The sequence below is a fragment of the Panthera uncia genome, chromosome X (genome assembly GCF_023721935.1).
Source record: "Panthera uncia isolate 11264 chromosome X, Puncia_PCG_1.0, whole genome shotgun sequence".
In the NCBI taxonomy this organism is placed as follows: domain Eukaryota; kingdom Metazoa; phylum Chordata; class Mammalia; order Carnivora; family Felidae; genus Panthera; species Panthera uncia.
In genome coordinates, this window is record NC_064817.1 from 47,981,387 (window position 1) to 48,005,917 (window position 24,531).

Genomic DNA, 24,531 nt, shown 5'->3' on the forward strand with positions numbered 1-24,531 from the left:
TATGTTCAAATTTTCTATTTCTTCCTGTTTCAGTTTTGGTAGTGTATATGTTTCTAGGAATTTGTCCATTTCTTCCAGATTGCCCATTTTATTGGCATATAATTGCTCATAATATTCTCTTGTCATTGTTTTTATTTCTGCTGTGTTGGTTGTGATCTCTCCTCTTTCATTCTTGATTTTATTTATTTCGGTCCTTTCCTATTTCTTTTTTATCAAACTGGCTAGTGGTTTATCAATTTTGTTAATTCTTTCAAAAAACCAGCTTCTGGTTTCATTGATCTATTCTACTGGGTTTTGTTTGTTTGTTTGTTTTGATAGCATTAATTTCTGCTCTAATCTTTATTATTTCCTGTCTTCTGTTGGTTTTGGTTTTTATTTGCTGTTCCTTTTCCAGCTCCTTAAGGCATAAGGTTACGTTGTGTATCTAAGATCTTTCTTACTTCTTTAGGAAGGCCTGGATTGCTATATACTTTCCTCTTATGACCGCCTTTGCTGCATCCCATAGGTTTTGCCTTGTGGTGTTATCATTTTATTTGACTTCCATATACTTTTTAATTTCCTCTTTAACTGCTTGGTTAGCCCATTCATTCTTTAGTAGGATGTTCTTCAGTCTCCAAGTATTTTTTACCTTTCCAAATTTTTTTCTTGTGGTTGATTTTGAGTTTCATACCATTGTGCTCTGAAAATATGCACAGTATGATCTTAATCTTTTTGTACTTAGGGCTGATTTCTTTTTTTAAATTTTTTTAACGTTTTATTTATTATTGAGACAGAGAGAGACAGAGCATGAACGGGGGAGGGGCAGAGGGAGAGGGAGACACAGAATCGGAAGCAGGCTCCAGGCTCTGAGCCATCAGCCCAGAGCCCAACGCGGGGCTCGAACTCACGGACCACGAGATCGTGACCTGAGCTGAAGTCGGCCGCTTAACGGACTGAGCCACCCAGGCGCCCCAGGGCTGATTTCTGTCCCAGTATATGGTCTATTCTGTAGAACATTCCATGTGCACTGGAGAAGAATGTATATTCTGCTGCTTTAGGATGAAATGTTCTGAATATATCTGTGAAGTCCATCTGGTCCAGTGTGTCATTCAAGCCATTGTTTCCTTGTTGATGTTTTGATTAGATGATGTCTCCATTGCTTTGAGTCGGGTATTGAAATCTCCTACTATTATGGTATTACTATCGATGAATTTATGTTTGTGATTAATTGATTTATGCATTTGGGTGCTCTCACATTTGGCGCATAAATGTTTACAATTGTTAGGTCTTCTTGATCTACAGACCATTGATTATGATATAATGCCCTTCTGCATCCCTTGATACAGTCTTTATTTTAAAGTCTAGATTGTCTGATATAAGTATGGCTACTCCGGCTTTCTTTTGTTAACCATTAGCATGATAGATGGTTCTCCATACCCTTATTTTCAATCTGAGGGTATCTTTAGGTCTAAAGTGGGTCTCTTGTAAATAGCTTATAGATGGATCTTGTTTTCCTATCCATTCTGTTACCCTATGTGTTTTGATGGGAGCATTGATTCCATTGACATTTAGGGTGAGTACTGAAAGATATGAATGTATTGCCTTTATGATGCTTCTAGAGTAGGAGTTTCTGTTGGTGTTCTCTGTTCCTTTCTAGTCTTTGTTGCCTTTGGTCTTTTTTTTTTTTTTTTTAATGTTCTCCCCTCAGATAGTCCCCCTTAGAATTTCTTGCAGGGCTGGTTTAGTGGTCACAAACTCCTTTAATTTTTGTCTGGGAAACCTTATCTCTCCTTCTATTTTGAATGACAGCCTTGCTGGATAAAGAATTCTTGGCTGCATGTTTTTCTGATTCAGCACATTGAATATATCCTGCCACTCCTTTCTGTCCTGCCAAGTTTCTGTGGATAAGTCTGCTGCAAACCTGATATGTCTTCCCTTATAGGTTAAGGACTTTTTTCCCTTGCTGCTTTCATGATTCTCTCCTTGCCTGAGTATTTTGTGAATTTGACTATGATATGCCTTGTTGATGGTCAGGTTTTTTTAATCTAATGGGGGTCCTCTATGCTTCCTGGATTTTGATGTCTGTGTCTTTCCCCAGGTTGGGAAAGTTTTCCACTATGATTTGCTCACATAACCCTTCTACCCCTTCTTCTCTCTCTTCATCTTCTATCCCTACTTCTCTCTCTTCATCTTCATCCCCTATGATTCTGAGGTTGTCCCTTTTTAATGAGTCACTGATTCTCTAATTCTTAAATGGTGCTCTTTTGCCTTAGTCTTCCTCTCTTTTCTGCTGCTTCATTTTTCTCTATAAGTTTGTCCTCTATATCGCTGATTCTCTGTTCTGCCTCATCCATCCTTGCCACCGTGGCATCCATCTGTGATTACAGCTCAGTTATAGTATTTTTTATTTCATTCTATTTTTTACTTCTTTTATCTCTGCAGAAATGGATTCTAATCTATTTTCGACTCCAGCTAGTATTCTTATTGTGATTCTAAATTCTGGTTCACACATCTTGCTTGTATCTGTGTTGATTAATCCCTGGCTGTTGTTTCTTCATGCTCTTTCTTTTGGGATGAATTCCTTCGTTTTGTCATTTTGAAGGGAGATAAGGAATTAATGAGGTAGAAAAATTAACATTAAAAAATTAAAATTAAAAAATATTAAAATTAAAAAGTAAAAATACACACAAACAAAAATCAAGTAAATGATGCTAGATCCTAGGTGTGTTTGGTCTAGGTGTTGAAAGTGGTTTGACAGATTAGAGAAAAAAAGGGGGAGAGAAGGAAATTGTTGGAGAATTTGAAAAAATGAATACACTGAAGTATACTAAAATGAGATGATAGGCATAAAATTGAATTTGAAAAAAATTACACAAAGTAAAGAATATAGTAGAAAAAATAAAGAAAAATATTTTCAATAAAAATTAAAAATAAAAATGAATTTTTCTCTTTCTGTATTCAAGAAAAAGAAAAGAAATGAAAAGGAGAAAAAAGTGAAAAAAAGGAAATTGTTTGAAAATTTGAAAAAGTGAATACACTGAAGTAGACTAAATAAAATGATGGAGGTAAAATATAATTTGAAAAAAAATCACATAAAAGCAAAAAATATAGTAAAAAATTAAAGAAAAATATTTTAATAGAAATTGAAAGTTAAAATGAAGTTTTTCTCTTTCTGCATTCAAGAAAAAGGAAAGAAACTAAGAAAAAGAAAAAGGAAAAAAGGAAATAGTTTGAAAATTTGAAAAAGTGAATGCACTGAAGTAGACTAAAATAAAATGATGAAAGTAAAATAGAATTTGAAAAAAAATTACACAAAAATAAAAGTATAGTAAAATTTTAAAAATATTTTTAATAAAGATTGAAAATAAAAATGATTTTTTTCTTTCTTTATTCAAGAAAAAGAAAAGAAGTGAAAAAGAAAAAAAAAGGAAAGAAAGAAAATTGAATAGATTGACCTGCTAACTGATTGAAATTGTACTGAAATTAGTTCGTTTTCCCCGAGAAGTCAGAGTATGAAGTGCTTTATAGTCCATAAACTAATCAGGTGGTGAGACTTGTGTTGAAGAGTAAGGTTGGCCCAGGTGGGCAGGGCTCAGTGTAAAGCCTCCATTCTCCACTAGATGGCACTGCTTACCTACTAGGGTGGAGTGTTGTGGTGCTTGTAGATGCATCTGTGCATGCGTGGGAGTGGTGAAAATGGAGTCACCCAGCTCCCCAGTCTTTAGTATCACAACTCTGTTCTCACCAATCAGCAATTTTGCACCAGTCCTCTGTCGTCAGTTTTCGTCCACTCCCCACTTTTTCACTGTCCATGACCAAGCCCCAGGCAGTACCTCTCTCCTGAGTTTTGTCTCAGATGTGGCTGTTTTCCCTGGCCCCTTACTTCGAAGGACTGCAGCTTTGACCAGTTCCACTCCTCTGCGGGAGGTTCTCACTGATCAATGACTGAATGTCAGCTGTACCCAGGGATGCTTGCTTTACCCTCCTGCTGCCCATGCCCCGAGACTGCATCCAGGTGCCAGCCCACCCCAGAAAAAATTCGCAAGATAGTGTAGCAGCAACTTTTCAGGGATCTGGCACCAGGCTTCACCCTTAATGACCTTATTCCAGCGCCAGTGAATGTGGCTGTTTTCTGGGGTCTGCTGGGACCAGGTGGCTTCAACAGTCTCTACCAAATGTCTTTCCAGCAGTGGAACCGCTTTTCCCCATGTGGCCCAAGAACCTCCCAGACCCCATACTGCTCCTGGGGATTTGGCTTCCCACCAGGGCACCACCAGGTATCGAGCTGTGGAGTTGCAGACTTTGCACTCCCCTTGTTTACAGTCTTAATGGAATTTAAACCCTCTCCTTTCTCCTTTCTCTGTTTTTAGTTTAGTCCCTGCAGCTGTTTCCAATTATCCACTTTCTCTCTAGCTGCTTTTGGGAGGGTGCTTTTCCCATATTCTCCCCCTTCCCCCATCTCCATCCTCTCTCTGCCCGCAATAGCACCTCCCTGCCCACCTAGGCTTCTCTCTCCCCAAGTTCACCTCTCCATGCTGTGTACCTGCTGAATTCTGTGGTTCAGGTTGTGCAGATTGTTGTGTTAATCCTCCAATCAGTTTTCTAGGTATGCAGGATGGTTTAGTGTTGGTCTGGCTGTGTTTCATGGACGCAAGACACACAAAAACTTCCTTGCTGTTCCACCATCTTGGCTTTTCCCCTCATGATCTCATGGCTTTTGGGATCAAGCCCTGCATTGGGCTCTTTACTGGTAGCATGGAGCCTCCCTCTCTCTCTGGTTCTCACCTGCTTGCACACACACACATGCACGCACACACACACACTCTCTTTCTCTCTCTCTCTCCCTCTCAAAATATATAAATAAACTCAAAAAAATAGTTACTGACAGGAAGTACTTACTACCGTCATCTTAATTTTTTCTATTTTACAATTCTTTAATTCTTTTTTTTTTTTTTTGGTAGTGGTATGATTCCTTTCTCTTTATTTGTGTTACGACTATAGGTTTATGCTTTGTGGTTACTATGAGGCTTACCTGAAATGCACTGTAGGTATAAGAGTATATTTAAGCTAAAAACAATGTAACTTTAATAACATACAAAAACTATACACTTTAATTCTCCACATTTTATGTTATTGATGTCACAATATACAGCTTTTTTATATTATGTGCTCATTAACAAGTTACTGTAGCTACAGTTATTTTTAATAATTTTAACTTTTATACTTGAGTTGAAAATGATTTATTTAGCAGTATTAGATAATGTTTAACTTGACTATATGCTTACCTTTGCTAGTGAGCTTTCTCCTTTTGTATGTTTCATGTTGCTATTTCATTTCAACCTAGAGAACTGCTTTTACCATTTCTTGCAAGCCACGACTAGTGGTCATGAACTCCCTTAGCTTTTATTTGTCTACAAAAGTATTTCTTCTTCATTTCTGAAATGCAGCCTTGACAGAAATAGTATTTTTGGTCAGAAATCTTTTTCTTTCAGCATTTTTAACATGTCTTCCACTCTCCCCAGCCTGCAAGGTTTCTTGCTGAGAATTTCCCCTATAGCTTGATTAGTTTTATTATGTGACAGGTCACTTATCTCTTGCTGTTTTACAGGGTTTTTTTTTCCCTCTGTTTTGATTTTTAACTATTTTATTATAATGTTAATCAGTGAATGCCTCTTAATATTATACCTCAATATTTGGTCTGTCTGGGGTTCTTTGGAAATCATGGATCTATTTCTATGATTATTTGTTTAAATACACTTTTGAACTCTTTCTTCTTTTAAATTTTTTTAATGTTTATTTATTATTGAGAGAGAGACAGGGAGACAGAGCAGCAGGGGGAAGGGCAGAGAGAGACACAGAATCCAAAGCAGGCTCCAGGCTCTGAGCTGTCAGCACAGAGCCCGACGCAGGGCTTGGATCCATGAACTGCAAGACCGACCTGAGCCGAAGTCAGATGCCAACCAACTGAGCCACCCAAGCACCCCACTTTTGAACTCTATTTCTCTGCTCCTTCTGGGAGCATACATAAATTAACTGTTAGTGTCCCATAAGTCAAATTTGTATTCAAATTTGTATTTCAAATTATTTATCTTAGAGTGACTCCAATAATTTTATTTTGCATGATTGTGTCCACTATTGAAAATCTCTATTGTATTTTTCGGTTCAGTCGTTGTGTTCTTCAGCGCCAGGATTTCTGTTTGGTTCTTTTTTTATGGTTTTACTTTCTTTATTAATCTTCTCATTTTCTTTATATATTGTTCTTTATATATTGTTTCCCTGATTTCATTTAGTTGTCTGTCCATGTTCTCTTATAGCTCGCTGAGCTACTTTAAGACAATTATTTTGAATTAATTGTCAAGCAGTTTATTTATTTTTATTATTTAATGCTTATTTACTTTTGAGAGAGAGAGAGAGAGAGTGCAAGCAGGGGAGGGAAAGAGAGAGAGGGAGAAAGAGAATCCAAAGGGGTCTCTACACTGACAGCAGAGATCCCAATGCAGGGCTGGAAATCATGAACTGGGGAATGCTTACATGACTGAGCCAACCATTTGCCCTCAAGTAGTTTATTTATATATCTCTCTTTTTTTCCAATTTATTTATGGTTGGTTATTGGAGCTTTATTCATGTCCGTTAGTGGTGTCATATTTGCCTTATTCTTCACATTCCCTGTAGCTTTGTATTTGGTGTCTCTTCACTGGAAGGAGCAGGCATCCTTTCCACCTGGTTTGGACAGGTAAAAACCTCCTGGTTAATGGTTTGATTCCAGTGTCATGGTCATATGGGGCTGTAGCCACATCCTGTGTATGCTTCTGGCTCCACAGTTGGGTCTGTGGTTGGTAGGCCTATTATGGGGGGGGGGCGTTATTGATGGTCAGTCCCTCTTCAATCTTCACATCTTTCCAGGGGACAAATTTTGTGGGGTGGGGCTATGGACCCCTGCTGGCAGGAAAGACAAGAGAGGGTTGATAAGGAAAAGGCTGGGACAAGGCAAAGTGAAAGGGATCAGTCATTTATCTGAGATAAATTTTTCATATAGGCATGGGGGTGAGGGCACTGGCACAGGGATTTCTCCTTGAGGCAAATTTGCAGAGATAGGTTGGGGAATTCTCCAATAGCATAAAGGAAGGAAGTGTTAAGGTCCCCTTCTTTTTGTTTGCAACAGTTTTATTTACATAATTTACATAACAAAATTCATCCTTTAAAAAGTGTATATGTCGGTGCTTTTTAGTATATTCACATAATGGTGCAGCCATAAACACATTTAATCTAAATCATTTTCATCCCCCACCCCAAGAAGAAATACTTTACCCATTAACAGTCACTTTCTGTCCACTTCTCAGCCCCTGGCAATTGATAATCTATTTTCTGTCTCTATGGATTTGCTTTTCTGGACATTTCATAAAAGTGAAATCATATACAATTTTTTGAATTTGGCTTCTCTCATATAGTACAGTGTTTTCAAGTTTCATTCACGTTGTAGCAGGTACCAGTATTTCATTTCTTTTTATGGTTGAATAATATTCCATTACAGGGATATACCATTTTGCTTATCCATTCATCAGTTGATGGATGTTTGGATTGTTTCCACCTTTGTCAATTATGAATAAATCTGCTTTGAACACATGTGTACAATTTTTTTGTGTAGAAATGTTTTCATTTCTTTAGGGTATATACTTAAGAATGGAATTGCTGCTGAGTTATATGTAACTCTACATCAAGCTTTTTGAGGAACTCAGGCCCAACTTTTAACAATTTGAGTTTTTACTATGCCTTAGACATTGTGCTTTTTTCCATGTTATGATTTTCTCCTTACAAAAATTATGTAGAGTAATTACTAAGTATTCTTATTTCTATTTAACAGATGGGGAAACTGAGGCTCATGGAAATGATATCATCTGCCTATTGTCCCACAGCTAAGAAGTGAATGATGCAGCTAAGATTTGAACCCAGTCTGGCTCCAGAATTCGTGGAGGAGGATATGGCCAGACAGAAGTAAAACAATTATTACTCCAAAAAATGATGACTTCAGATTATCATATCCATTTTATATTGGAAGTTTGGATTCTGGTTTTCATTGACTAAAAGTGGTTAAAAGTGCAAACCCTATAGCTAAATGTCTTGGGCTTGTGTCCAATCTATGATACTCAGTACTTATAGGACCTTGAACAATTTGCTTCACCAACATGTGCCTCAGTTACCTCATACGCAAAATTATTAAATGGCATTTTTCTCATAGGTCTGTTGTAAGGGTTAAATTGATTTAATATATGTAATGTGCTTAGAATAAGGTTGGTATATATGGTAAGTGCTCAATAAATCTTAAAGAAATATGGTCCAGGGCCCTCTCAACTTTTGGATCATGCACCCCATTAGTAAAACATTTCTGAGCACATCTTCCCAATATGTGTACTTATTATAATCATGTACTACTGACAATCCATACTGGGACAGCGTAAGTTTCTTCTTATTTGTCAGATAATAGAGAAGTTTCAATATTTTCTTCTGTATTTCCCATGAATAATCTTGTGTGCTTCACCCTGGCCTAGTTCTACATGGGGCACCCAAGCCTAGAGTGGGAGAAGAAGTGACTTACCCCAGATTCTCTACTCCCTGGCATCTCTGAACTTAGATCAGTTTGAATGGGGGTGGGGTTTAAGTGATGAATACTCACAAGTTTGGTAACCTTGACTAGTCACTTCAAATGAGCCCTCTCCTGTGTGAAATGTGGCTAATAACCCCATTGCCAAATGGTTGTCAAGAGGATTACATGAGACCCTAGATATGGTAATGTCATTAAAAATGGATAAATTGTCTTAGGCCTATGCCTCCTATGTGGGTAGGAAAAGGGATAGTTGCAGGCAAGGTGAACAAGGGACTCCTAGGGGTTATAAGCATAAGGTCTTTCTTTTAGAGGTTTCCTCGGAGGGAAGAGAAGCATCTGTTACCTATAAAATAATATGGGTGGTTTCCATTTTACAGACATCTACACCTTACCAAGTAAAGGGAATGGCCTTAATCGTTCTCTGGGTGGATATAAAGTACAGGTGAGTACCAGATGTAAAAAGGTCTTTTTATTTCTCAAAACGGAGAACAGCAGAAGAGTCCAGAAAATTCCCCTGTCTCAGGCATGTTGGGTTTCCAACCACAATGAGCACAGAGTAAATGCTGAGCCCAAAAATGATAAAGTAAAACTCTAAGATTCCTCTGGATCACTGTGCTCTCTTTCCAGGGCACAGGGAGCTGGACAGAGCTCTAACAGCCTTTGAGTCACCACCTTCAATTCACAGAAGAGGGAAATATGACCCTGGAAAACCTACTTCCTTTCTTCCTTTCCTTGAATGTCACAGTTAATTAGTGTAATAACAGCCTTTATTTTTTGAACTACCACTGTAGTAGATGCTTGACATATATTAACTTATTTTATCATAATAACAAATACTTATGAGGCTCAGAAATTATTTTGACCTCAAGTAACATAAAAATCATCTGTGACTTAATGAAATTGGAGTTTCTTTCCTTCACACAGTAACAATCCAGAGATAGGTGGTTGCTGCTTATTTCTGTAGTTTACTGATATCATCAGGGACCTAGTCTCTTCCCATCTTTCCCTGCTACCAGCTTTAGCATACAGGCCTTTAGCTTCTTCCTTTTATTTTGTGTTCACATGTAGCTGCCCTGGCTTCAGGCATCATATCCACATTCAAAGTAGGGAGAAGAAGAGGTGTTGGTGCCAGCCATATTTCTCCCCTTTATCAGAAAAGCAAAAAAATAATCAGAAACCAGCCCCCTACCAACAGATTTTCTCTTACATTTCCTTATCAAATGTTGCTTATATGGCTGCCTCTTGCTACAGGAGAAGCTGGAAAAATGGTACTTAATTGAGCATGTTGTTACTTCAAACAAAATTGGGGTTTAAGTTGCAAATAAGAAAGGATAAATGTACATTAGAAGGCAATCAACAAGTTTTCAGCCACAGGGAAATACTATTATAATCATTATTTTACAAATAGGGAAAGTGAGGCATGAAATAGTTAAGTAACTTACCCAAAGTCACATAGCCAACAAACAGTAGAGCTAGGATTTAAACTGAGGCTATCTGGCTCTACACCAGTGATCCTGGAACATTATTTGTGACAATCTACTTTAAAAAAAAAAAAAACTTTAATATTGCACCCAGTATACATAACTTCTAAATTCAAAACACCACATAATTTTTTTTTACCTGCAATACTCTATTATTTTCTATTCTATTCCATACAATTCTATTATTTTATATTTTAATGCTAGTCATACTCAACTGATATCATGACCTTGCAATTTGAAAACAATTTTAGTGCATTGCCTGGTTTCAATGCCACACTTTCCTAATGGGATTTCTGGGGGTGCTAAGAAAGATGTCCTTGTGCTATGTCACTTTCCACTGCTGCCTGAAATGTCTCTATTTCTTTCTTTCCTTTTGTCTAAATAGTTGTTTCTTATTGAGTCTCATCCAGGAAGGTAGATGGTTTATTTGAGGTTCTTGTTTTATACAGCTAGATGCAATTCCAAACTTACAAAAGTACCAATGCTTCAGTGAGAATGTATAATACTTCATACAGTACATAGTGAGTCCTAATTCATGTGTCTTAGCTGAATCTCCCCAAGAAGCACATCTAATATGAGGGGAGTAAGTTATACGGGTAAGTGAAGGCAGCCAATAAGGGGTGTGTTATTAAACCAGCTACTGTAGAGTAGGCAGTTGAAGCTGGATCCCTAGAGAAGCTCCAGGGAAAAGTGTCAAATACACTTTTGAATTGTCACACCTGACGAGCAAAGGAACTGGGACAATTATACCTTCCTTCATCAGTCATTCGTTAAGGGCTACTCCCAGGACAAGGAAAACAGTAATCCCCATGCCTGCAGTAATTCTGGTCTGCTATATTCTAGACATACATATTTAGGACTGAAAATGAGTGCGGGTTGCCTTAGCTAAGGCTGAACAGGAGACAGAAGGTATGAAATCTGGTGACCAGGAGGCTGGACATTTATGAGGGTTCTAGCTTGAAGCTCTACTTGTGGTTGGTTTGCTATGAGAGCTTTTAATCTCCCATTTCTCATCCCCAAAATTCACACATACACAGAAATTTGTACCTGAAAGCAGTTTACCATTCATAAACACAATGCAAGTTGGAGCAATATCTAATTTGTTTATTTCTATATTCTACAAACTGGAAGTGTTTACCTGGCAGGCAGGTAAATATTTTGTGGCTTAATAAATAAATGAATACAGAGGTTTTTACTCAATATGATCTGATTTAGTCATGTCATTCTCTTCACGCAAAATACTCTGTATCTATTCCTTTTTCCAAACTCTGCTCCATGAATTTTCCACATGTGTGTAAAGACTTTAATCTTGCCCAAAGAGAGATCCTGCCTTTACTCTCAGCTTCTGGGAGGTAATCTTTAAGCACTTGGAATGTTGTCTCTGATAAGAATGTTTTTGTTTGCCTGGAAGCCTCTGGTCACCTGACAGTCTAACAATGTGATTTAGGGTGGCATTTTTGGCCACACCAAAGATGTGATTTAGGGTGGTTCTCTGGTTTACCTGACATCAGCCCACTTTCTGAGGAGACTGGAGACTAGGATCAGCTACAGGGACAGTGATGGAGCCCCAATAAAATCTCTAGAAGCTTGAGTGGATTTCTCTTCCCAGCAATACTCAATGCAAATTGTCATATATTGATGCTAAATAAGTAACACTGTTCCAAGTCCACAGGGAAAGGACAACTGAAGCTCTCCATTTGGTTCTTTCTTGGACTCTTCTCTGGTTTCTTTCATTAACTGATTTTAATCTGCACTATATAGGTTTCATAAACCATGGCTATAACAGTTCTGTGAGTCTTTCTAGTGAATTATCAAACCTAAGAGTGGTCTTGGGAATCCCTGGACTTGTAATTGGTGTCAGAAGGAAGGATGATCTTATGTGTACCGTTCCCCCTAACTTCTCAGTTGCTCTAACCTTCGCAACATGGTAGAATTGTCCCTGTCTTCTGAGGCCGTTCAAACCCTTCTTTTTTTGGTAGAGGTTTCTAATGTTCATCCATATCTAGTTCTCCTTCCCTTCTGAACCCATAGGACATTTACAGTTTCCTGTTCCCTTGAAGTGGGATGAAACCATGTGATCAATTCTGGCCCTTTGGACTGTGACTGAAAGCAGGGATAGAGAATTTAAGTGTAAGTAGGAAACACTCTAAGGCTCTTTCTCCAGCAGTGATGATTACGGAAGTATGTGTTAAGATGGAGGTATAGCAGTCTTTTGAGAACAAACTGAGGGTTTATGGCGGGTGGGAGGGAGGGGTGGATGGGTGATGGGTATTGAGGAGGGCACCTGTTGGGATGATCACTGGGTGTTGTATGGAAACCAATTTGACAATAAATTTCATAATAAAAAAAAGAACATTTCCATCAAAAAAAAAAAAAAAAAGATGGAGGTATAGCAAAGCAGAAGCACCCCAGACCATGTACTATCACATGGCAGATAGCTGATTTGGAGAGTTATTGGGACCTACAGAAAGATTTGCATGGGAAGAAATAAACTCTTGTTGATTAAGCCATTGAGATTTGGGGAATATCTGTTCCTTCAGCACAACCAAACTTATCCTTACTGTTTACAAAGATTTCCTCAATCAGAATTAACCTCTCCATTCTCTGAGTACCTCCAGGCCCCCATCCATCCCTGTTATGATCCATTCTTATATGTTCTGAGTGACCATAGATAGAAACTTTATTTTAGTCATCTTGGTATCCCTACAACGTCTGGCCCAGAGTACATACTCAGGATATGTGGGTTGAATCTCATTCATCTGGTTGACATATCTGTGAAGAAGCATGGCTGTTGTGGAGATGGACATAGCATCATCTAGGAATCTGGCTTAAATAACCTATTGGTGAGCTAACTAAAAATAATAGAGGTTTCTGAAAAACACAGGTCTACTGTATGCCCACGTACCATCTTCCCCCTACCCCTTTCTCAACTATATGAGAAAACAGTGTCCCTGTGACACTCCTGGAGAAGGAGGACACAGCCCAAGACAGAAATTGAGGAGATTAAACAAGAATAGTATGCTTCCAGGGGACATGAATCTTACTGCCAAATGTCTCTCTTCAACTGTGTTGCAAAACCCAGCTGATTTAATCTACCTATGGCCAGGCCGAACTGTTGTCCTGCATGTAGTGGACTTAAGACTTATGCCAAGAAGTCTCACTTTGCTATCTTGGGCCTGGCAGGGAAAAACCTGGACAAACAAGGTCTACTTCATCAGCCCCATATCTTAGAAGCTTCTGGAAGCCAGTAGTGAGCAGGTCAGCATGACTAAGAAAATCCCAAAGGGGCCAAAACTAAGTGGGCCAAGCAGCACAGTGGTGGCCTCAGTGGCTGAAACACTGAAGTAATCAGAGGCCTCAGTCCTTCACTCACTTGCTATCAGTACTAAGAGACAAAAGGACGTACGACTGCAATCACATGTTGGAGGCCTATATTAGAAAACTTAAGAGGGCTCTCAAGGAGAGTACAAGGAATTATACTCATTCACACGTTAATATCAGCTCATTTCATATTTTTGCTTCCAGCCATTCCCCAACCCATGCAGCCCCATGAGAGCAAGCATCTCTGAACTTAGATCAGTTTGAATGGGGGTGGGGTTTAAGTGATGAATACTCATAAGTTTGGTAACCTTGACTAGTCACTTCAAATGAGCCCTCTCCTGTGTGAAATGTGGCTAATAACCCCATTGCCAAATGGTTGTCAAGAGGATTACATGAGACCCTAGATATGGTAATGTCATTAAAAATGGATAAATTGTCTTATTGAAGAAGTCATTGGTCTCCTACATCAGACCCTATATACACATAGGTCAGGGATGACTTGTTCTAGGAAGAGGACTTTCCTGGAAGCTGGGAAGAGTTTCCCCTCTCCATTCTAGTTCTGCCTATCTGGGCACACGACAGATCTCTCTTTCTACCTCTGAGCCTCCCAGAAGATCCTGAGGAAAGTAGAATAAGCAGCCATCATCCTTGATACAATGATCTTGGGATGAGCTAAGGCCTTCCTCTTTTGAAAGCCTCCTAAATATACTTTAAATCTACTGTCCCTTCTATACCTAGTCAAGGGGAGAAACTTAGAAAGACAAATTGTGGGTGCCTGGGTGCCTCAATCAGTAAAGTGTATGACTCTTGATTTTGGCTCAGGTCATGATTTCATGGTTTGTGACATCGAGCCCTGCATCAGGTTCTGCACTGATAGTGTGGAGCCTTCTTGGGATTCTCTCTCTCCCTCTCTCTCTGTCCCTCCCCAACTCACATGTACATGCTCATGCTCTCTCTCCCTCTCAAAATAAACATTAAAAAAGGCAAATTGGAAAGTTAATTAGTCAAGTTGCACTTTAATCAATGGATATAGGGTGTTTTGTAACAAAAGAGAGCAGCAAGTGGATAAATGCTCTTAGCAAATAAACTTGTAAGTAGTAGAGCTATTCTTTTGATGAGACATGTTTGATTTTAGGTACCTTAGGAGAGAATCAGCTTCACCTCAGAGTGTAAGACCCCAAGAATTTGTCTCCAAACTCTCCATTATAGAACCCCCAGAAGGTATGGAGTACTGAGACTACAGTCCTCTTGCTCTGCAGGGGGTAATTGAGATTCACCTTTGGAAGCTGATGAGGCTGAGAATTAGCAAGACAGAGAAGGGACTGCTGAGAACTGAGGTTTCTGAGTGTGATTAAACAGATGTCAGAACCCATGGGAAAGGGAAAGAGGTTAAGAGAAAGCCAAGAAATGGAGAAAGAGTAGTTTACTGAAGGATATATTTTAATAATTACTTTCTCTGAATCTGGGATTAAGGGTATCCCTTAGACCTAGATACACAGGGCTCACACCCTGACCCAGAGGTACCACACCTGCTCCTCCTCCTAACTCTGTAGCTTGGAAAAATTACCTGGTCCCTTTTAGTAAATAAGCACTTTATTAGGGTGTTTAGTCACTCTGGAAGCAGGCAGGTGAGGCACTGCCAGAACAAACCCACTATTGCATCTCTGATGGGCAGGTTAAGACACCACATGGAGGCTTTGTAGGCAGAAAGGAGCATCTACTTGCAGGCAACACTATGATGAAATATCTGTAAGGTCACTCCACCCACTTTGGGTAATGGTTAAGGAATGTGTCCACTTCTGAGGAGAAAGAACCAGAATATGATATGGCCTCTGAGTGGGTCCAAAAAGCAGCTGTTAAGCTCATGTGAGTGCCCAGGGCAGGTACTGGACTTGTAGCTGCAAGAAAAAAGAATGGGGTCAGGAATGGGTCCTCAAGTCTTATTAAAGGGACAGGTGACATGAAGGACAGTCCCAGCTATAAAGATACTTGAAGTGTCCCTCGTTACAGGATCAAACTTGGTTCTTATAGTCCACTCTTCTAGAAAGGACATGGAAGTTCATAAACAGCCCATGAGATGCCTGACAATGGAATAGCATGGTTGGCAGGCCAAGACTAGGTTGGAATAAACTGCCCCCAATCAGGAAACTCCCTTTATTTTGCAGTTAGTCACACACACACACACACACACACACACACAATGGCAAGAAAGCTGTGCCTGGAAGTGTCTTTTTACTTCTTTTATTGAACTCCATATATATTTTCATAAGGCTTTGTGTCATTACAACATCATATTTTTGTTGTTAAACATTTTTTTAAACACACAACTTTGACACTTGTTTGACAGGGTCAAACAGTCAGAATAAACAAAATAATAAACTGGCAAATGCAGAGCAGCAGGGGTAATCAAAATCACTGTTACCCATCTATCCACCCCAGCCCACCCCAGCCCCAAAGCACTAAAAGATCACTATTTGGCTTCACACTAGAATTGTTGGAACTCTCTTGTTGCTGTCCTTGATAAATCCATTAGAGTTATACACATAGAGAGAAGAGGAGAGAGGGAGAGAGAAAGAGGAGTTGGATTTCTGTGTTAGGACCATCCCACAGCAGGGCCCATAGAACACACTAGCAAAGCCTTTTGAAGAGCAAATCCAGGCCTCATTGAATTGAGGAAAGGGGAGCTCGGGGGCCATGCACACATAGAGGAGATTTACAGAGTTCTTGGGGATAGCACTGCTGTGGGGACACAGAATAGACCTGGGCCCTGATCTCAGATAATAGGGCTCTACTTGGGGTTGTTGATCACTGGTCTGCTTTGCTACCATAGGCTGGGGGAACACTCCAACCAATGGTAAACTGATGTTTCATTGTTTTCACTAGTTATTGGCATTTGGTGAGGCCAGTGGTTTGGGTAGATGAAAGGTGGGTGGCAAGGGGTAATGCCCCTGATCCTGGAGCTCTGAAACAGGCTCAGGGGAGAAGGGCATGGAGGGAGGGTAAGGGGGCTTGGCTAAGAGATGTTGTAGGCCCAGGGACTTGGCCAAGCATCTCCTCTTGGTTTGCTCCTAGCCCCTGGAGAAATGTCACAGTTAAGCCTAGTGGAGAAAAATGGAAAGTAGGAAAAGGATGTATACTCAAGGGAGGCCTACACAGCCATTGAAATACATGCTGTTTTCCAGGGAGGTCGTTTTAGCTTAGGTGCTGGATACCAGTTTCCTTGCCAAGGGGGCTTAAGTAGCTGAGTCATTTGCTGAGCAGTCATGGCCAGTCCCGAGCCCCAGCCCTCTGCGCAGCTCAGGTTTACCCTTGGCTTACCCCACAAGTCTGATTTGAATGTGGTGGAATGGAAGCATAAACAGCTTGTAATTTGATTCCCACAGAGGAAAAACTCCCAGCCTGGGCAGGGCCTGGTCTGAGTCAGGAGGCATAGAGCGGCAATCAAGTCAGCTATGCTAAGGACTTCATGCAGCCATAGCTGCTGCTTAGTAAGCTGAGGTCCTTTCATGATGAAGTTTTCTCCCATAGACTTCAGAACAGACTCACAATTTCCAGATTCCTCCCTTAAGTGGTTCTCCATAGCAGGGCCCATTCTCACTTCTTTGTACTTCATTCCCTTGCTGTTCAAGGTCTGTTCACCTGAAGGGCTATGTGGGGAGGAGGAACAGGCACTCCTGCACCCATAGGGAGCCTGCCCCTTAGTGGGAGAAGTTAGATTTGCCCAAGTATAAAGCCTGCCTAAAATAAGCCTGAGGGTAGTGTCTCTACCTCAGATCTTTTCTCCACAGGGAAGAGTCCCCTGGGCTCTTCACTTACTTGCTTCCAATGTCCTGGGATGAGAGAATATTGGAAACAGGGCCTACTTAGAGTCACAGGAGTTCTTTAACTATGCTAATAGCAGCAATTCTCCTGTGCCAGAACAGGAGAAACAAGGACTATAGGGAGAGGGGAAGGAAGGAATCATGGAAGACTGTCCATGCAGTCTGTTAACAACAGGGGAAGTCTCACAAAACCTGAGTGGTAGGAACTGCAGGTACATATCTGGGGCTGAGGCTGTGTCTTTCCATGCCCATCCCTGTTCTTTCCTTCAAGAGTTTAAGGTCAGTTTTGTATCCTGTCCAGGTCAATAATTTGAAGGCAGCTGATGATCTTGGTCAGATGGGCTCTGTCGTGACCCCTTCATAGACTCCTATAAATGCTGCCTAAACTATCTGAAAACGGAAGTAGGGATGACCAGTCCCCTGAAATGATTGCAGTGGGGAACCCCAACTTTAAGCCCACTTGGTGCTGGAGGCAATTGAATCCTTCTCCCCAGGAAGCAGAGTCTCAGCCTCATTTCTTCAAATTCAAATATTTTAGCTTAGGGGAGGGAGAGGCCTACAAGGAACAGCATAACCAAAGCAGCTTGAAAAAGAGAATAATTGGCTCAAACTAAACCCCAGATACAAAACCGTCATGACCCAGCAGTGCTACAACATGGAAATACCAGTGCTAGAGAAGAGCCCAAATGCAGAATGTTCCCTGAACAGAAGTCCTCTCCAGCATTATTATTCTCTGACTCTCCCTTGATTCTGTTTGGTTTTGATCCCTCTACAACACCTAAAACACAGTGAAAGCAAGAGAAATATCAAGCAGTTATGTCACAGAGCACAACAGAGCATGTCTAGACTGGCACAAATGAGGACAGATGATGCAGGGAAAAGGCTGTCTGGGGCAACTGCCAGGCTGCAGAAACATTCACAGATGATCAGCTAAGGGAGAAGAGAAAGGTGAATCTTCCCTTTACCCATTGAATAGTAAAAGGAAAAAAAAGAAATTTAAACTCCCAAACTCTATCACATCAAATTAAATTCAAAAGTCATCAGTATCAGTATCATCAGGAAAGAAAAAAGGCAATACAAACACATCTATGGTAATAATGACAAGTCAATGAATCACTCACAGGGGAGCAAAGAGATTATCTCAACAAGAAGAGGAACACATAGAAATACTATTTTCTGAAAATAAAGGGGATGGGGACAAGGTAAGAACAGAAAACTTTTAAGAAGGGATCACATATTTGGAAGTCATTGGTACCTCTTCCTACCAACTACAGATTTCACTTCCCCAAAACAACAGAAAATGGTTTTTGGTCCTTCTGTGTGTGTGTGTGTGTGTGTGTGTGTGTGTGTGTGTTTATGTGTATAGTCAAGGGTCTGTGTGTATATATATGTCTCTATATATATAAATATATATAAGCATATATATATTTATATATATATATAAATTTCAACAGTGCTTCTCCAAAAAAATGTCCATCTATAAATATAATTTTATTTACTTTATTTTAAAATTATCTGCCTCCCTGTAGGTATTATTTTTTGAAGGGGGTTAACCTGCTGAAGTTTTGCCAGAATGGTGACTGGCTGCGCTTGGGTTCGGTGAACTCAAAGACCTGCGACTGAGCGATGCCGTCGGGGACCAGGTACTGGCCCTGGTTTAACGGGTCCTGCGGTGGTGGGTAGGAAGGAGGAACTGAGCGGGCAGAGTTGACACCTAGAGTAGAGGGGAGATCAAAGGGAAATGGTATAAGTTAAGTAGCAAGGGGTTTCTCAAATGACCCAGTGGCCACTTTGGAAGGAAAATTCAAGGTAGTCAATTTTAGAGAGCATGAATTAGAATTGAAAATCTCCAAGGCAAGAATACGGGGCGCCTGGGTGGCTCAGTCGGTTGAGCTTCCGACATCGGCTCAGGTCATGATCTCACAGTTTGTGGGTTTGAGCCCCATGTTGGGCTCTGTGCTGACATCTCAGAGCCTGGAGCCTGCTTCAGATTCAGTCTCCATCACTCTTTGCACTTCCACTCATGCTCTGTCTCTCTGTCTCTCAAAAGCAAATAAAATGTTAAAAAAAATTAAAAAGAAAATCTCCAAGGCAAGAATTACATTCCTTAACAGATTTTGGAATGGTGTGACTACCGCAACAACAACACATGCTTTCCCATCTACTCAGGTATCACTGAGAAGTTTGTGGTGTTGCCACTATCCATTTTACAGATGACGACACTGAGAACTGGGGTGAAATGTCACACTCAAGGTCATAAAGTGAGGGACAGAGTTCACATTCTTTGATTTGTCAGTTCAAGCTCTTTTTATTTATTTATTTATTTATTTATTTATTATTTTTTAATATGAAATTTATTGTCAGGTTGGTTTCCATACAACACCCAGTGCTCATTCCAACAGGTGCCTTCCTCAATGCCCATCACCCACCCTTCCCTCCCTCCCACCCCCCATCAACCCTCAGTTTATTCTCAGTTTTTAAGGGTCTCTTATGGTTTGGCTCTTTCCCACTCAACCTCTTTTTAAGAGACTGTTACACAGGACTGTTCTTGCAAATCACCCAACAATTTCCATTTAACTTCAAAGGTCTTTCGTTTCCTCCCTCCTCAACTCCCCCAAAGTGTCAAAAGAACCTGTTAAGAACTATTGACTTCAAAGCAGGTTTTTGGTGGATAAATGGTTTTCTAAAAGCCAAGGTACAAGTGATCCAGTATTCTACACCAGGTTGAGAATGCTGAAACCATATTTAATATGGAAGTGACATTGGTAGATGGGAGAAAGCAAAGAAGACATGATTCATGGAATACAAGGAAGATTGGAATATATTTGTAACCTTTCAAAGGGAACATTTCAGCGATTGCAACTTTCATAGAAGTGTTTGCAACCATCAAAACAAAATCCACATGAATAGACAATACAGGTGGGAGTGGGAGGCTAAACTGAAAGTTTAATCCTAACCTATATTCAGAACATAATAGGCTGGAGCATACAGCATATGATTTCAGAATTCAATGAAGATCTTTCTGCTGCTCCCAAAAAAGTTCCTCATCTGCTGGCCAATGTCTGTAATTTCAACATTACAGCTTATTTGTTTGCCTTTGTTTGATGACTTGATCCCATTACACTAGAAGTAGTGTTATATTGAGCCATCACCAGCCTTTGGCACTTAAGTGGGAAGGGATCAGTTCTTTCTAAAAGCTTTGTTTTGGTTCTTACTTTTGTTTCCCATATTTATTGATATATAATTGAAATATAACAGTCTGTAAGTTTAAGTTGTGCAATATGATAATTTGATATACATATATATTGCAAAATGATTACCACAATAAAGTTAGTATATCCATCACCTAACAAAATTACCTTTTTTTGTGTGGTGTGAGCATTTAAGAACTCTTAGCAACTCCCAAGTACACAATAAGATATTGTTAACTGCAGTCACCATCCTGTACATTATATCCCCAGAACCTCTTCATCTTGTAACTAAAGTTTGTGCCCTTTGACCAACATGTTGATAGGTCCTACAATCCCAGCCCTGGCAACCACCAATCTACTTTCTATTTCTATAAATTCCCTTTTTTAGATTCTAATATAAGTGAGATCATATAGTATTTGTATTTTTGTTTTGCTTATTTCACATAGTATAATGCCCTCAAAGTCCATCCATGTTTCCATAAATGACAGGATTTCCTTCTTTATATGGCTGAATAATATTCCATTGTATATACCACATTTATTTTATCTATTCATCTGCTGAAGGACATGCAGGTTGCTTGCTGTCCTGGCTATTGTGAATAATGCTGCAATGAACATGAGGGTGTAGACATCTCTTTGAGATCCTGATTTCATTTTCTTCCCATACACACAGCTCTATTTGCAATTTTTAAGGACCCTCCATACTATTTTTACAGTAGCTTACCAATTTGCATTCCTACCGTCAGTGCCCATTCCCTTTTTCTCCACATCCTCACCAGCACTTGTTATATCTTGTGTTTTTTTTTTATAACAGCCACTCTAACAAATACAGAAACTCATGGTTTTGATTCACATTCTTCTGATAACTAATTATGTTGAACATCCTTTCTTATACCTGTAGAACATTTACATGGGCATTTAAATATCTTCTTTGGGAATATGTCTATTTACATCCTTTGCCCATTTTTAATTGAACTATTTTTTTAGTTGAGTTGTATGTGTTGCTCATATATCTTGCATAGTAATCTCTTATCAAATATGTACTTTGCAAATATTTTCTCTTATTCTGTAGGTTGCCCTTTCATTTTGTTGATTGTTTCTTCTGTTGTGCAGAAGGTTTTTGTTTGATGTAGCCTCACTTTTTTTTTATTCTGTTGTTTGTGCTTTTGGTGTCATGTTCAAAACCTTGTTGCCAAAACCATGTCAAGGAGTATTTTCTCTACATTTTCTTCTAGGACTTTTTTATGGTGTTGAGTCTTATACTTAAGTCTTTAATCCATTTTGAGTTAATTTTTGTGAATAGTTTAAGATAGGGGTCTAATACATTGTCTTGCATGTAAATATCCAGTTTCCCCAATACTTTTTATAGAAGAGGCTATCCTTTTTCCATTGAGTATTCCTGGCCTCCTGATAAATATTAGTTGACTATGGGTTTATAATTGGGCCCTTGTTTCTTTTCCATTAGACTATATGTCAGATTTTATGCCAGTACCAGATTGTTTTGATTACTATAGCTTTGGGATAAAGTTTAAAATCAGAAAGCATGATGCCAGAAGCTTTGTTCTTCTTTCTCAGGATTGCTTTGGTTATTCAGGATCTTCTGTGGTTCCATATGAATTTTAGAATTGCTCTATTTACCTCTGTGAAAAATGCCATGAAATTTGAGATAGGGATTACAATAAATCTATAGATGGCCTTGGGTAGTAGGGGCAATTTCAAAATATTAAGTATTACAATCCATGAACACAGAATATCATTCCATTTATTTATGTCTTCTTCAGTTTCTTTTATAAATGTCCAAATTTCTTTTATATATGTCCAATTTTATAAACGTACAGATTTTTAACCTCTTAAGTTAAATATATTCCTAAGTACTTTATCTCATTTTGTGTGTTGAAAATGGGATTGTTTCATTAATTTCTCTTTTGAATATTCATTTTAACAGAAACAAAAATGATTTTTATACATGTATTTTTTATCCTGAAACATTACTGAATTCCATTATTATTCTAGTATTCTAAATTTCTTAGGAGACTTTAGATATTTAAAATATCTTTAGATATTTAAAAATATATTTAGATATGTATAAAATCATGTCATCTGCAAACAGAGAAAAATTTACTTCTTCCTTTCGTTTATTTCTTTTTCTTGCCTGATTGCTCTGTATAGGACTTCCAGCAGTATGTTGAATAGAAGTGGTGAGAGTTGGTATCCTTGTCTTGTTCCTGATATTAGAGGACAAGCTTTCAACCATTCGCCATTGAGCATGCTTATTAATTGTGGTAAGCTTGTCATATAAGGCATTGATTATGTTGGAGTATGTTCCTTATATACCAAATTTATTGAGAATCTTTATCATGAAAGTATTTTGAATTTTGTCAGATGCTGTTACTGCATCTATACAGATGATATTTGATTTTATCTTACTCTTTGTTAGTGTGGTGAATCACATTTATTGATTTGCATATGTTGAATGATCCCTGCTTCCTAGAGATAAATCCCACTAGAAGAGGTGTACAATCCTTTAATGTACTGTTGAACTTGGTTTGCTAGCATTTTGTTGATAATTTTTACATATATATTTATCAGAAATATTGGCCTGTATTGTCTTCTATTGTCTTTATTTGGCATTAGTGTTAGTGTAATCCTGGACTCATAAAATGAGTCTGGAAGTACTCCTTTCAAGATTTTGGAAAAGTTTAAGAAGGACTGGTGCATGTTCCACAGAATTCCCCAGTGAAACCATCTGGTCCTAGGCTTTTCTTTTTGGGAGGTTTTTGATTACTAATTCAATATACTTAGTCATTATTGGTCTGCTCATATTTTGTATTTCTTTTTTTCCATCAGTATTATTGAGATATAATAGACATATTACGTTGTATAAGATTAAGGTGTACAATATAATGATTTGATGTATGTATATACTGCAAAATGATAACCACATTAAGGTTACTTAACATCTGTCACCTTGCCTAGTTACATATTTTTTTTCTTTTGATGAGAAGTTTTAAGATCTATTCTCTTAAACTTTCAAATTTACAATACAGTATTATTAACTTAGTGACCATGCTATACAGAACTTATTTTATAAGCTTGTACCCTTTAACTACCTTTACCCATTTCCCCCATCCCACATCTCCTGCATCTGGCAACCACCAATCTGTTCTCTGTTTCTATGGTTTATTTTATTGCATTCCACATATAAGTGAGCTAATACAGTATTTGTCTATGAATTATTTCACTTATCATAATACCTTCCAGGTTCACCCATGATGTGGCAAAAGGCAGAATTTATTCTGTGTGTGTGTGTGTGTGTGTGTGTGTGCTTTATCCACATTTATTTTACCGATTTGTCTGCCAAAGGACATTTAAGTTGTTCCCATGTCTTGGCTATTGTTGAATAATGCTGCAAAAAACGTAGGGAGCAGGTATTTCTTTGAGATAGTGATTTCATTTCCTTTAGATATGTACTCCAAACTGGAATTACTAGATTATATGGTAGTTCTATTTTTAACTTTGTAAAGAACCTCCATACTGTTTTCCATACTGGCTGTACCAGCTTACATTCCTACAGTATACAAGGGTCCCCTTCTCTCCATATCCTTGTCAATACCAGTTATTGCTTATCTTTTATTAGCTATTCTAACAGGTGTGAAGTGATATCTCATTGTACTTATTTGCATTTCCTGATGATAAGTGATGCTGAGCACTTTTTCATGTACTTGGCCATTTGAATATTTTCTTTGGTAAAAATATCTATTCAGGTCTTTTGCCCCTTTTTAAATTGGATTATCTGTGGGATTTTGCTATTTCCAAACTGAATGCCTTTTGTCTCTGTCTCTTGCCTAATTGCCTTAGCCAGAAACTCCAGAACAATATTGAATAGAGGTAATGAGACTGGACATCCTTGCCTTGTTCCTGATTTGGGGGAAAGATATCAGTCTCTCATCAGTAAGCATGGGTGTTAGTTGTGGATGTTTTATAGATGCTCTTAAATATATAAAATCTTGTCATAGTCAATCAATTTTACTTCCTCTCTGATTCAGATACTGTTTCCTTCTTTTTCTTACCTGAATGCTCTTTGCTTAAGACTTCTAGTACTATATTGCATAGGGGTGATGAGATTGGGTGCTATC

General features: G+C 38.8%; 1 protein-coding gene across 1 annotated transcript in view; it reads right to left on the reverse strand.

Annotated features, from left to right (window-relative positions):
• Positions 1–18,665: 18,665 nt before the first annotated feature.
• The window catches only part of ARHGEF9 (Cdc42 guanine nucleotide exchange factor 9), a 202,813-nt gene continuing 196,947 nt past the window's right edge, over positions 18,666–24,531 (reverse strand). Inside the window, exon 9 of the mRNA XM_049643252.1 lies at positions 18,666–18,918. Coding sequence (XP_049499209.1) covers positions 18,737–18,918 — 182 coding nt within the window. The 3' untranslated portion in view covers positions 18,666–18,736. The remainder of the gene's footprint in view (positions 18,919–24,531) is intronic.